At 50.2% G+C, this 13,540-nt stretch overlaps 1 protein-coding gene across 1 annotated transcript; it reads right to left on the bottom strand.

Moving 5' to 3' along the window:
* Positions 1–10,426: 10,426 nt before the first annotated feature.
* On the bottom strand, positions 10,427–13,001 carry LOC135271937 (neurabin-2-like). Its single transcript, XM_064370059.1, is given in 3 exon segments — positions 10,427–11,334; positions 11,337–12,752; positions 12,755–13,001. Coding segments are annotated over 3 exon segments (2,451 nt in total). The 5' UTR covers positions 12,987–13,001; the 3' UTR covers positions 10,427–10,531.
* Between the last annotated feature and the right edge of the window lie 539 nt (positions 13,002–13,540).

The following is a 13,540-nucleotide window of genomic DNA, read 5'->3' as shown; positions in this document are numbered from 1 at the left end:
AGGAGAATTGCTTGAACCTGGGAGGTGGAGGTTGCAGTGAGCTGAAAGCGAACCACTGCACTCCAGCCTGGATGACAGAGCAAGACTCCGTCTCCAAAATAATAATAATAATAATAATGGCCAATGTTTATCAAGTGATCAGTATTTACCACTTTATACATTATTCATTTAATTCACACAATGACTATGAGGGTGGGAATATTATTCCCAAATTATAGTTGAGGAAACTGAGGTACTGAAAGGAGAAGTAACTTACTCATGATTAGGTAACCAGGAAAGAGGCCGACCCAAGAATCCACACTGTGAGCCAATAAGGTACAGTAACATATAGCAATGCTAACACTAAGGCTGGGTTGGCGTGGTGGCTCACACCTGTAATCCCAGCACTGTGGGAGGCCAAAGTGGGTTCGAGACCAGCCTGGGAACCATGGTGAAACCCCATCTCTACAAAAAAAAAAAAAAAAAAAAAAATTAGCTGGACGTGGTAGCATAGGTCCGTAGTTCTAGCTACTTAGGAGTCTGAGGTGGAAGTATTGCTTGAGCCCCTGAGACCAAGGTTGCAGTGAGCCAAGATTGCCCCACTACACTCCAGCCTGGGCGAAGAGGAAGACTGCTGTCTGCAAAAAAAGTTTTAGTGTCTTAAGGGAACTTCATTATTTGGTCACCATCTACCAACCTCCTCCACTTTCCCCACATTCATTAAAACACACACACATACGCACATACTCTCTTTAGAACTTGGAACTCGGTTGGTAAAATTGAGACGAGCCAATTACCAAACTTGCATTTCATCTTCCATCACCATGGGCAACTTCAGTCGCCACGTGCTTGACATCCTTAACCTACGTCCCACACCCTGGACTTTATCACTGAAACATTGTGACTTCAAATATGAACTTCTCCTGAATAGAGAAGCCTCTTAAACTCTCGGGTCTCTCTCCCACTTCCTAGTCCACTGTGTCTTTTCTCACCTAACCCAAGCTCCAGTCCTTCACTGCCCCCTTTTCCCCTCCATTCTGCCCTTTTAGCTTTCTTTCCTTGACTGTTAAGCCTAGAGACCAATGATACTAGACTTTAACTTCTTCACCTTATTCCTTTAATATCTTCACCTTATGCCTCTGACAAAGACTATGCTAGATTCTAACTTGAATCAGGCCCTTTCTCCTTTCCTGTACCAAAGTTACTGGAGGAAATCACTACCAATTAATATTCTGCAAATGTAAATGACCTTCAATACTGATTAGCAGACCTTTTATTTATCTTGTGTCTTTATACTTATCCTTGATCAGCCTCCTTCTGTTACAGGAAAGGGGTCCGGATCCAGATCCCAAGAGAGGGTTCTTGGATCTTACGTGAGAAAGAATTCCGGGCAAGTCCAGGGTACAAAACAAGAGCAAGTTTCATTAAGAAAGTAAAGGGATGAAAGTAAGAGGAGGGAGGCATCCACCCTAAGGACAATGCTTGTATATACTGGGAGATGTGTTCTGCTGCAAGAGTTTGTGATAAAGGATTAATTTTCTCAACATTTTGAAAGAATTGATATTATCTTTAAAGCAAAATTAGGAATGCCTTTGTTCTCCAGATATTGGGATATAAGGACCCTCCCAAGTCTGGGTCTGTTTACTAAACATGATTAATTTGTTCCCTTAATGGTAAACGTCTAGAAGCTAGCAATGCCTAGTTTTCGGAGGATGCCGCCCAGCAAGTCTCAGCCTCATTTTCCTAGCCCTCACTCAAAATGCAGTTGCTCTGGTTCAAACGCCTGACACTTCCATAGTTTTGAAACAGGAAAGGTTCCCTTCTCCCTCTCGCCCCACCAGGCATGTGATGAAGGTGTGGCTTGCTTCTTCAGTGCCCTGCTGCTCAGACCTCTAGGGGAGCATACAGATGGGCAGTCCATGGGGCTCAGACACCACAGCTGTGTCTAGGGGTGAATGTTTACAGCTCCTGAAGCACCAGTGGGCGCGGGTTACAGGGTGCTTTTTTAGTTTTGCCGTCTATAGGCAGCTTGTGTTAACCAGCTCACTTAGACCCTTTCTGTATCCCGGGTTCTTGCCTTGGTGTACTGGAAGAATCGGATCACACCTGGGCTTGGAGAATGAGTGCAAGGTTTTGCTGCGTGGAGGTAGCTCTGGCGAAGTCAGAGGAGAATAGAGTGGGAAGGTTTCCCCTGGTGTCGGGCCTCTCAGCAGCCTGGGCTCTCCTCTGACTGCCCAGCTAAACTCCATGTGTTTCTGCTTCTGCTGGTTGGCTGGCCGGTGCCTGTCGGTGCATTCCTCTCAAAGTCCAGCCACCTGTGTGTTCCTTGGCTGATGTGCTCCTCTCAAAATCCAGTCACCAATGTGCCTGCCGACTAGGGTCTTGGGGTGTTTATAGGCACAGGATGGGGGTGTGGCAGGCCAGGGTGGTCTTGGGAAATGCAACTTTTGGGCAGGAAATGCCTGTCCTCACCTAGGTCTGTAGGGGTGGAGCCCTAGCCAGGGACCACACACTCCTCTACCCAGCACTTCCCTTCCTTCATTCCATGGCATTTAAGGGACCATGCCCTTCTCTACCCAGCACTTCGTTATCAATTTCACCACATTGTTCCAACTATCCACTCCACTTGCTGCTTCCTGAGAGAACACACTCCCCCAACTTCATACTTAAAAGGCTGCTGTTACTACACCTTCTGCATCCCATGCAGTTCTTTATTTGCACAAAACCGAATTCAACTAGCACACTCAAACAAAATAGAATTTGGGGAAAAGATAATGCAGCGCTCACAGCACTTAAAGAAAAGTAGGCAGACAGGTCTTGAAAGGGCATGAACCTCAGAGAAACAGAACAGTCTTCTTTGAGCCAATGCCCTCAGAGTGACTGGGCTCCAGTCATTTCCCTTCTTGTGTTTTCCCTCTGAAGTTCTAGAGACAGAGCAAGATTGTCTCAAAAAAAAAAAAAAAAGGAAAAGAAAAGAATCTAAGTAACTATTTCGAACTGCTGCAGAGTATTCTGTGGTAGGAACATACTATGGTTCATGTAGTCATTCTCCCATTGATGGACCTTTGGATTGTTGCCAATATCTCACTGCTTCCAGCAATGCTGCTAAGATAGTCTTCACAATACTTTCTCGCACACACATGCAAATGTTTTGGTTTTAATACATATGTCAGATGCCCTCCAAATTGACTGCAGTAATACGCACTCCCTCTGGTGGGATGTGAGGTACCCGTTGGCCCAAATCTGCCTAACATCTGTTATCAAACTGGAAAATACTTGCCAATCTGATCAGTAAAAATAGCATCTCAATGCTCTTTTATTTGTATTTCTTTGAGAACTGGTGAGATCCAGCATTTTTTCTTATCTTTCTTAGCAATTTTAATTTCCATGAATGGTGTTTTCATATGAATTGCCTATTTCTTATTCATGTTTTTCTTATTGCCCATTTATTATGAACACTCATTTGTTAGGACTTTATTATCTTTGCATCTTCATTTTTTTTTTTAGACAGATTCTCTTCCTGTCACCAAGGCTGGAGTGCAGTGGCATGATCTTGGCTCACTGCAACCTCCGTCTCCTGAGTTCAAGTGACTCTCCTGCCTCAGCCTCCCAAGTAGCTGGGATTACAGGTGCCCACCACCACACCCAGCTAATATTTGTACTTCTAGTGGAGATGGGGTTTCACCATGTTGGCCAGGCTGGTCTTGAACCCCTGATCTCAAGTGATCCACTCTCCTTGGCCTCCCAAAGTGCTGGGATTACAGGTGTGAGCCACCTCACCTGGCCTGTGTTTGTGTTTTCTATGGATTATGCTGTTTCCTTTTTTGTCCCTATTCCTGTTTTCTGTTAGGTTGATTGAAATTTCTTTGTTCCATCTTTTTTCCTCTATTGGTTTGAAATTTATACATTTCATTGCTATTTTTCTAGTAGTTACTCTTAATTTTTTATATCCATATATAGAGTTGCCTAACAAAATCTAAAGGCAAACAGTACATACAGACTCTTCCCAAACAAGGTAAGAAATGTTCACTTCCCCCTGCTGTTTTCCCTTTCCCCAACTCTCCTGTTGATATAATCCAGAATTCTAATTCTAAATTGTGATTTTAAGCATCTGTGGCAATCAACACGTTAGTCTTAAACAATAGCATTGGCTGATGACTTAGAGAAGTGTTACCTTTTTCACACTGCTTCTTCCTCTGGATTCATGTCATTCCTTGCAGGAGGACTTCTTAAGTAGTTCTTTTCAACAGACTCTGTTGGTGATAAACTTTCTTAAATCTTGAATGTTCAAAAATGCCTTTGGGCTGGGTGCAGTGGCTCACACCTATAATTCCAAGGTAGATGACTTGAGCCCAGGAGTTCAAGACCAGCCTGGGCAACATGGGGAAACCCCGTCTCTACACAAGAACAAAATAAATTAGCCAGGCGTGGTGGTAGGCTCTTGTAGTCCCAGCTACTGGGGGGCCTGAGGTGGAAGGATGGCTTGAGCCAGGGAGATCAAGGCTGCAGTGAGCTGTGATCATGCCACTGCACTCCAGCCTGGGCAACAGAGCAAGACTTTGTCTCAAAAAAGAAAATAAATGTCTTTGTTTCACTATGCTCTTAAATAATTCTGTACCTGGGTTAGAGAATTCAGCATAAATTACCATAATTTTCCAACAGCTCATTGAAGACATTGTCTCATTGGCTTGTATCCAGTGTTGCTAATGAAATTAATGAGGAAAATATGATCCTTATTTCTTTGAGTTTTAAACTTTTTCTGCTTTGGTAGCTTTTAACATTTTTCTATTTTCATAGCTTTCTTCACTTTTGGGAATCTTTTTAGCTATGAATTAAATACTACTGTCTCCCATTTTCTCTCTCTCTGCCTCTGGAATTCCTACTAGATGAAAGCTTGAATGTCATCATCCAGGTTTTATGCCTCTTAACCTTTTCACTTTTTTTTCTTTGTGCTTTAATCTGCAAGACTCCCTCAACTGAATGCTCCATCTTGTTAATGCACACTTCAGTGTGTCTCTGCTGTCACTCAGCCTGTCTCTCTTTCATGGCGGTGGGCTTCCTCAGACATCTGGCACTTCTTCAGTTCACACTAGTTTTCTGGTTTTGAATTCTGCACCTGAGTTTCAGGATTCAACAGCACTCTCAGATGAGTGCAGCCTCAGGTTATGTGGGCCTTGGCTTCTCCCATGGCTTCTTAAGAACTTCCTTGTTTATTTCTGTGATCTCAGGTGCCCCCCTTTATGACTTCAAGCCCAACTCTATAGACAGTAATTTCATTTCTCTATCTGTTCTATCATTTATAAGGGCACAGCATGGAGAGGAGGGCCTTTCAGACATTTTTCTTGCCCCATTTTAAGTCCCTAAATTACACTTAGAAAAATACCAGCAAAACTTTTGCCTTTTATTTAGGAAGAGTAGAGAATTCTGACATGAGTTTGGAGTAGGCGAGTGTATGTGTGTTTGCGTGCCTAGGCCGTTTAAACTTGCCCTGTAATGTATTTCAATAAATGTTTCAGTGTCGGTACAATGAACAATTCAACTTAATGATAGGCTGATCTGGAATCTCAGTAAAATTTACTTTGGATGTTATTTTTTTAAGCATTAATATCTATAGGAAGACCTAGTAGGAGTGGCTGACAAAGGTTAATAAATATTATGAGAATATGCTTGTTTTTGATGTGAATGTTGTGGCTCAGGCCACCCTGAAATGAAATTCACAGGGTTGGTTTAGATGTCTTCTCCCACACCTCTCCTTACAATCTGCCTTACAAATGCAGACCCTCCCATCTGAGGCCTGGGTTTAACCCTCAAACATGACAGATGCCAGTAGGAAATATCCACCCTGCCTTAGTTGTAACTCTTGAGTCCTTGTCCATGATATCCTAAAAGGCCACCAGATGGAAACGTGAGGCTGTGAAAAGAGATGTACTACCCCTTGTAAATGGGGATTGACCCTGCTGCTTTCTTAAAATAAATGGTCTTTATTGAATGTCAAACAAGCTTTGAGGAATTTTTCTTTGTTGAATGTAGAATAAAGAGGGCGTTACATGAATGCCTATGCATTTCGGCTTTGGAGAGGAATCCTTATATCCATTCCGACAGCATGGAGATAAAAAGTCTGTCTTTCTGTATTCACATTTTGTTAACGTCACTTGCTTCCTTTTCTCTCTCCCTGGTCTGTGCGGACCGTATCATCTCTACATCTTCTCTTTCTTGTCCTCTTCTTTGCCGCCTGGAACCAACTTTTCATCCCTCTGGCCTTTGTCTCTTCCTACTTTCTGGCCATATGTGGACCAGAAAAATAATTATCAAAATGATTTGTCGTTTTACTTTGTACAAATATATCATCCTGTTTTCACTGCAAAAGCCAATGAGTAAGAATTTTTACCATTCCTTCACTGTAAAAAACAAAACTGAGGCCAGGAGTGGTGGCTCCTGCCTGCAGTCCCAGCTACTTGGGTAGTCAAAGCGGGAGGATTGCTTAAGCCCGGGGGCGGGGGAGTTGAGGCTGCAGTGACCTATGATTGCACTATTGCACTCCAGCCTGGGTGACAGATTAAGATCCTGGGTAACTCTAAAAACAAACAAACAACAACAAAACACCTGACAAAAAAACTCCTGCTCTCTGCCAAAACTAACAGAATTATTTAAAAAATCTTTTATTGAGTTATAATAATCCAACCCAAAATTGTACCTATTATCACTGTATGTCTCAAATAATTTTCACAAATAAAAAATGCAGTCATTTAACCAGGACTCAGATCAGGAAATAGAACATTACCAGCGTCCCTGAAACCTCGTTCTGTCCACATCCAGTCTCTACCTTCCTCTCATCTGAGGGCAATCATCACCCAGACTTCTGATAGCACAGATTAATTTCACCTGTTTTTGTGCTTTATAAAAATGGAATGAAAAGTCCTAGTTTTTGTTCCTCTAGGAGCTGCCCTGAGACAAGGATTTGGCGACAGTTCCTTTATTTGGGAGACAGAGGGCCCACTGGGTGGGACATGAAGAAGTGAGCCAGGAAAAGGCAGGCAGCAGCCAATTAAAAAAATGTGCTACAAGGCCAGGTGCGCTGGCTCACCCCGGAATCCCAGCACTTTGAGAGGCTGAGGCAGGCGGATCACCTGAGGTCAGGAGCTCCAGACCAGCCTGGACAATATGGAGAAACCCCATTTCCACTAAACATACAAAAATTAGCCAGGTGTGGTAGTGCATGCCTATAGTCCCAGTTACTCCAGAGGCTGAGGCAGGAGAATCGCTTGAACCAGGAAGGCAGAGGTTGCAATGAGCTGAGATCGTGCCACTGCACTCCAGCCTGGACCACAGAGTGAGATTTTGTCTCAAAAAAAAAATAAAAGTGGGCTGGGTACGGTGGCTCACGCCTGTAATCCTAGCACTTTGGGAGGCCAAGGTGGGTGGATCACCTGAGGTCAGGAGTTCAAGAGGTCAGGAGTTCAAGACCAGCCTGGCCATCATGGTGAAACCCCATCTTAAAAAAAAAAAAAGTGTTACGAAGCAAATAATCACAGTGGGTGACTGGAGCGGCAACCTCTGGAAAATGCTGCCAATATGCTCCTTGGAATTATGCTACTCCAGAGGGAAGGGGGACTTGCTTGTCCCACTAACGTCCCTTTTCTGCTCCAGCGTCCTACACAAGATGCTGCTTTGCATTTAGTTGTTGCAGCCCCTTAGTCCCTTTTAATCTAGGACAGTTCCTCTGTCTTTTTTTAAATTTCACGACCTTGATAGCTTTGAAGAATACTTCCCAGTTATCTTGTAGGTTGTCCCTCATTCTAACAAAATTGGGTTTGTCTGCCTTACTTCCTGTCTGAAGGAAAGTAAACTAAGGCACAGAGAGAGTAAGTAAGTTGCTTAAGGTCACACAACATATATGTAATAGAGGCAGGACTTGAATCCGGATCATCTAGCTCTGGAGTGCTGTGTCTTAACCACTAAGCTACAGTGAGTTCTTAAACTGTAACATACAACAATTAGTCGAATTATTGTATGTTACATAGTGGTAGCAGGTGTTCTTATCTGGAAAGGTTTCTTTTTACGGTTTTTACAAATATTAGAAATTACATTAATATGTTAAATTAAATATATATATATATAGACCTCGCAGTGGCTCACACCTGTAATTGCAGCACTTTGGGAGGCCAGGGGGGGTGGATCATGAGGTCAGTAGATGGAGACCATCCTGGTCAACATGGTGAAACCTGGTCTCTACTAAAAATACAAAAATTAGCTGGGCATGGTGGTACCCACCTGTAGTCACTTGTAGTCCCAGCTACTCGGGAGGCTGAGGCAGGAGAATCGCTTGAACCTGGGAGGCAGAGGTTGCAGTGAACTGATATCGCACCACTGCACTCCAGCCTGGACAACAGAGCGAGACGGAGGCAGGGTTCAAGCGATTCTCCTGCCTCAGCCTTGCCAGTAACTGGGATTACAGGTGTGCGCCACCACACTCAACTAATTCTTGTATTTTTAGTAGAGACGGGGTTTCATCATGTTGGCCAGTCTGGTCTCAAACTCTTTTTTTTTTTTTTTTGAGTATCCCCACAGTTTATTTTTTTTCTTTTTCTTTTTTAACAGAAGATTCCCAAACTAGAGTGTCCCCACAGTTTAGAGGCCTTCTGGGGGAACGACTTGGGGTTCACCTTGCTGTATTTAGCTGATCCTTTGAACTTCTTGGATGCCTTGAAAAAGGAATGCAGCCTGAACGAACTCTCTAGGAACCCCCAGCCTTGCCCAGGAGGACTGGACAAAAAGCATGGGTGTTGATGGGTGGAATGGGAGCAGAGAGGCACCCGGGGGACACTGTAGGAAGTTCCTCAGGGTTAGAGGCAGCACTGGTGGGAGGGGACCACCGGGGCAGCCTGGCATCCTTGATCCCTGCCCACTCCCTGCCCCAGTGAACCAAGAAACCAGGCAGGCAGGTTCTGGGGGCTGCTTTTATGGGGACGACCTGACAGAGGGCATGGTCCATACAAAACCAGGAACAATACATACATATATATATTATATACAGAGACGCGGTCCTCCGGACAGCTGGGCAGGGTGGCCACTGGTCCAAGCAGCCAGCAACAGTCCCGCCAACCCGGTTCCGCCCCCTCCATCTTCCGGGGTGAAGTGCGTGGGCCCAGGACTGAGATGGCCAGCTCCTTCAGGGGATGGGGGCACATCTGGGGGTAGGAAGGGGTGGGGACAAGCAATACTGATAGAAGTCATGGTCTATTTACAGGGGACTAGAAGCCAAAACGGATGGGATGGGTGGTCTGTTTTTAAACAATGAACAAAAACCCAGATTTGGGGCAGAGGCATGAAGTGGCAAAATGAGATGGATTCTGAAAGGGGAGGGGACCTGGGGGGGCCTCACCTCCCTTGGTCCGAGCCCCAATTTGGGGTTAAAGTGGGGAAACAAAGTCAATTTCACTTAGAAGGCAGGCTGCCAGCAGGGCAGCCCTGGTCTCCAAAAAGATGAGTAGTAGTAAAATTTTGCCCTCCAGTCAAAACATTGGAAAAACAGTGGGGGGTGGGGGTGGGGTGAGGCTGACTCCCTTCGGTATCAGTACAAGGCTTCCAGGCATCACCTTGGGCTGGGCAGGCAGAGCAGAACAGGATAGGCCCTGGCTCTCCAGTGAGAAATGGTCCCCTTGCCTAAGGCCAGGGCCTCTGTAGCCAGGTTCCCCAAGCTGACCTCCTCTCCTCCCTGGCATTCCCAGCCTTGACAAGGAAACCTAGACCCGACAGGCCACATAAGAGTTCCAGGGGGAGGTTATGGCTATTTGGCACCTGGGAGAGGGGAGGCACAAGGAGAAATTGAGGGCAGCTGCCCCAGGAAATGGGGAGCTGGGGACCAGGTATCCTGAATTCTCCCTTCTTCCTACTCTCACTCCCCTGTTCCCGAAGCACACAGGAGAAATCAGTGCAGGGCCAGGGCCAGGGCCAGGCCCAGCCTCCGGGCTCTGGTGGGGACTCTATCCCTCCCAGGACAGGGAAAGGGGATGGGGGAGGTTTTGAGGCAACCCCCGACCCCCAAGGCAGGAGGGTCAGAATGCAACAGAGACAGCACAATGATGGGGGAGAGGGAAGGGCCGAGAAGGTAGAATCTCAAGTCAAGAGGCCCAGAGGCCACCCAGGTGCCCCATGGGCAGGGAGCAGCCTCCAGTTGGCGAGATGCTGGGAGAGCCCCAGCCCCGTTCCAGTCCAGAGACAAACGCTGGAGTGTGAAAAGTCTGGCAGTTTGATCTGCAGGTGCACGTGTCCTACCACCAGGCCAGCCCTCGGCAGCCCTCAGCCTCTATGCCTCAGCCCCATGGGGCAAGAAAGAACCGCCCTTCCGGCCACCTCTGTCTGCCCAAGCCATCTTAAGGGGGCCTGTGATATGAGCCCTCTGGTCCCTGAAGCTGGGGGAGGTGGGGTGGAAGGGTGGGGGGAGTTGGGGCACCTGTCCCCAGGCTGGTGGGGGAGGGGTGGGGTGTTAAGGACAGGGGAGGGAGGACAGTGGTAGGGGGTTAATTATTGTCCAGTCAAGGAATGATTCCTGTTAAGTAGAATTGGAATTCCTCAGTGTTTGCAAGTTTCCTTCTAGTTCTGAGATCTTGTCCAGGAACTTGTCCATCTCCTCCTTTCTGGCCAGCTCCGATTCCTCCAGAACCTGACGCTGTGCCGTCTCCTTTTTCAGGAACTCGATCTCCTTCTGCTGGTAGTCCTTGATGAGGCGCTTAGCCTTGCTGTACTTGCGCTCCAGGGCCTGGTACTGTGCCTGGGTCTCCCGCAGGTGCTCATCTACAGCCTGGCACAGGCTCTGGGCCTCGCCCCAGTAGCCTTCCAGTTTCTCCATGCGCTCCTTGTTCTCCTCCACGCTCTGCTCCAACTGGGCCTTCTCCACCCGCCAGCGCCCCTTCTCCTGTTCCAGGCTCTGCAGCTTTCTTTTCAGCTGCTGGATCTCTGCCTCGGTGACCGCATGCTTGATCTGGAGCTCCTTGAACTTGTGCACCAACTTCTCGGGCTCCATGTCCACAGGGGACAGCGCGTCCTCGTTCTCCGCTAGCTCAAACACCTCAATGGCCATCTCGCCACCTGGGAACGTGGGGCTCAGCTCCTCGTCCTCGTCAGTGGCGTACTCTCCCGTCTCCTCGTCATCCTCCCCATACTGGGCATATCTTTGCTCCATCATCTCCCGCTGCCATCGCTCCTGCTCCAAAGTCTGCTGAATTAGCTGGGCCACTTCGCTCTGCTCTCCTGGCTGCTCCCGGCCAATCATAAACCGCACTCGGCCCTTGGTGTTCTGGAGCACGGATGCCGCAAAGCTCTGGGTCATTCCCACCAGACTCGTTCCATCCACCTTACCCGGAGGTCGTTCACCTGGATCCTGCCATCCCAATGAGCCGCACTGCCCTCCGTCACTGTCTTGACGAAGATGCCCAGCTTCTCCAGGTCCATGTCCACTCCGGCCCCCATGACAATGATGCTGATGCCCAGGCCCTCGGAGTCCTTCTCCAGCTCCATAGGGAACAACTCCAGCCTCTCCACCTGCTTCTCCAGCTCGTACTCAGCAGAGGCCGCCATGGGATCCACATCCTCGTTGCGACGATCGTAGTCCTCATTGGAGTAGGTGCTGAACACTTGGATGGGCGCCGTGCTGAAATGGATCTTCCGGCTTGGGGCCGGGTTCTCCTCCGAGAGCCCCGGGATCTCCACGCACTCCGACTCGGGCTCGTAGGGGGGCTCCCCATCCTCCTCGTCTTCTTCGTCGTCCTCCTCCAGGGCACTGTCCCCAGAGTCCTCACCGAGCCCACTGTAGGCGCTCACGTCCACCAAGTCCGCCTCCGAGAAGTCCTTCTTCTTGGATTCATCTACCTCCCCGGGGTCCACGTCCGGGGCCCGGCCATTGCCCACCCTCCGCTCTGGCGGCGCTACCACCGCCGCCGCCTCCTTCTCCGAGGCCGCTTGGGCCTTTGGCTCTTCGGGCGAGGGGCTGGCTGCGGTTGCCACGGTGCTGCCATTCTCCAGGGCCACGTGGACCGTCACCTCGGCCTGGATCACCTCCCCGGGCGCCGACTCGGCCTCCGACTCCCCGCTCTCCTCCACCTCCACCGGCTTAATCTTGCCCACCTCCCGGGGCTTGGGGGGCGGCCGGGCGGGGGCCACTCGGTGCTGCGGGGGCTGCTGCCCTGCGGGACAGCGCTCCTTCTCGGCTGGGGCATCCCCCGACGGGGCGGGCGGCGGCGGCTGGAACACCCGGGACCGCTTGCTGACCAGCTTCGAGCTGACCTGGGGCCCCCCTACGGCCCTGGGGAGCCCGGGCCCGTGGTGGAGACCGGTTCTCGAGTCGGCCTTCTCCAAGACTGCGCTGAGTGGGCTGACCGTCGGGGACACGGCGTCGGGATCGAGCTTTTCCAGCGCCTCGGTGCTGCCGTTGAAGCGCACCACCACGTCCAGCTCCTCCGGTCCTGCAGACCGGCGCGCTCCGGTCTCAGCGGCCGCCTTGTCGCCGCCTGCGGCCTCCGGGGCGCTCCGTTCGAACAGCTTCCGCGTCTCCTGCAGCCGGGACGGCGGGTGCGGCGGCGGCGCGGGCTGCACGGAGGGCGCGGGCTTGGAGTCGAAGCGGCTCACGGGCTCCGACACGCTGATGCTCAGCTTCAGCAGGGCGCTGTGGTCCACGTTCTAGTTCAGGCTACTGGCCCGCAGCAGCGACAGGCGCACGCCGCGCTCGGACGCCCGCGGGGCCCGGGCCAGGCCCGCGCCGCCGCCCGCCTCGCCCGAGGGCCTGCCGTCGTGCATATCTGCAGGAACATACGTTTGATGCGATGGACGTTGGAGCCATATTTCTTGTGGTGGGCCCCCTTGGGTGCCTCGTCGGGCCCGGGCGCGTCGGGCGGCTTCAGTGCCTGGATGCCCGCCTCGTAGGCGCTGCGGTACGGGGAGGCGCTCCAGAGAGGACCTCCGGTCCCCCGCGGCTCCGTCTTCATCATGGTGCGGGGGAGCCGGATTCGCATTCCCCCGCTATCCGCTCCCCGCCTTAACAGGCGGCTGGCCAAGTCGGGACCACCGCCCCCTCCTCCCGATAAAAGAAACCCCAGGAGGCCTTTTTTAGGGTCCCCCAAAACCAAGCTGCCAAAAACAGTTAATCCCGCTTTTTTAAAAAAAAATCTCAGCGGCATCCTCTAACAAGAACTACATCTGTAAACAATAAAAAAAAAAAAAAAAAAAAAAAAAATCTCCAAGAGCCCTGTGTGTCGCCTCCCCCAATCAAGCTGCCGAAAACAGCCAACCCCGCTTCGAAAGCCCGAGCTGCCTGGTACTGTGACCCCCACCCAAATTAGCACAGGGGTGGCTGGGGCTGGTGGGAGCGCGCGCCCTGCCCGCGAAGCAGCCGCGGCGTCGCCGGCTCACATCGTCCGAGGCAGTGTCAGCGGGGCTGGCAGCCGGGGCATTCCCCAGTCCGGCCGGAGGTCTCGGCTCGTGGCGGGGCCCGGCACCCCGGCGCCCATGGTTGCTCCGCCGGCCCGGGCCGCTCCGCTGCCTCGCCTCCCTCCCTCCCCGCCGTGCC

This window comes from Aotus nancymaae, unplaced genomic scaffold (genome assembly GCF_030222135.1).
Source record: "Aotus nancymaae isolate 86718 unplaced genomic scaffold, 86718_ANA_hifiasm-v0.15.2.pri h1tg000099l, whole genome shotgun sequence".
Taxonomy (NCBI): Eukaryota; Metazoa; Chordata; class Mammalia; order Primates; family Aotidae; genus Aotus; species Aotus nancymaae.
The sequence above is the reverse complement of the archived record's forward strand: the minus strand, read 5'-3'. Positions and strand labels throughout refer to the sequence as shown.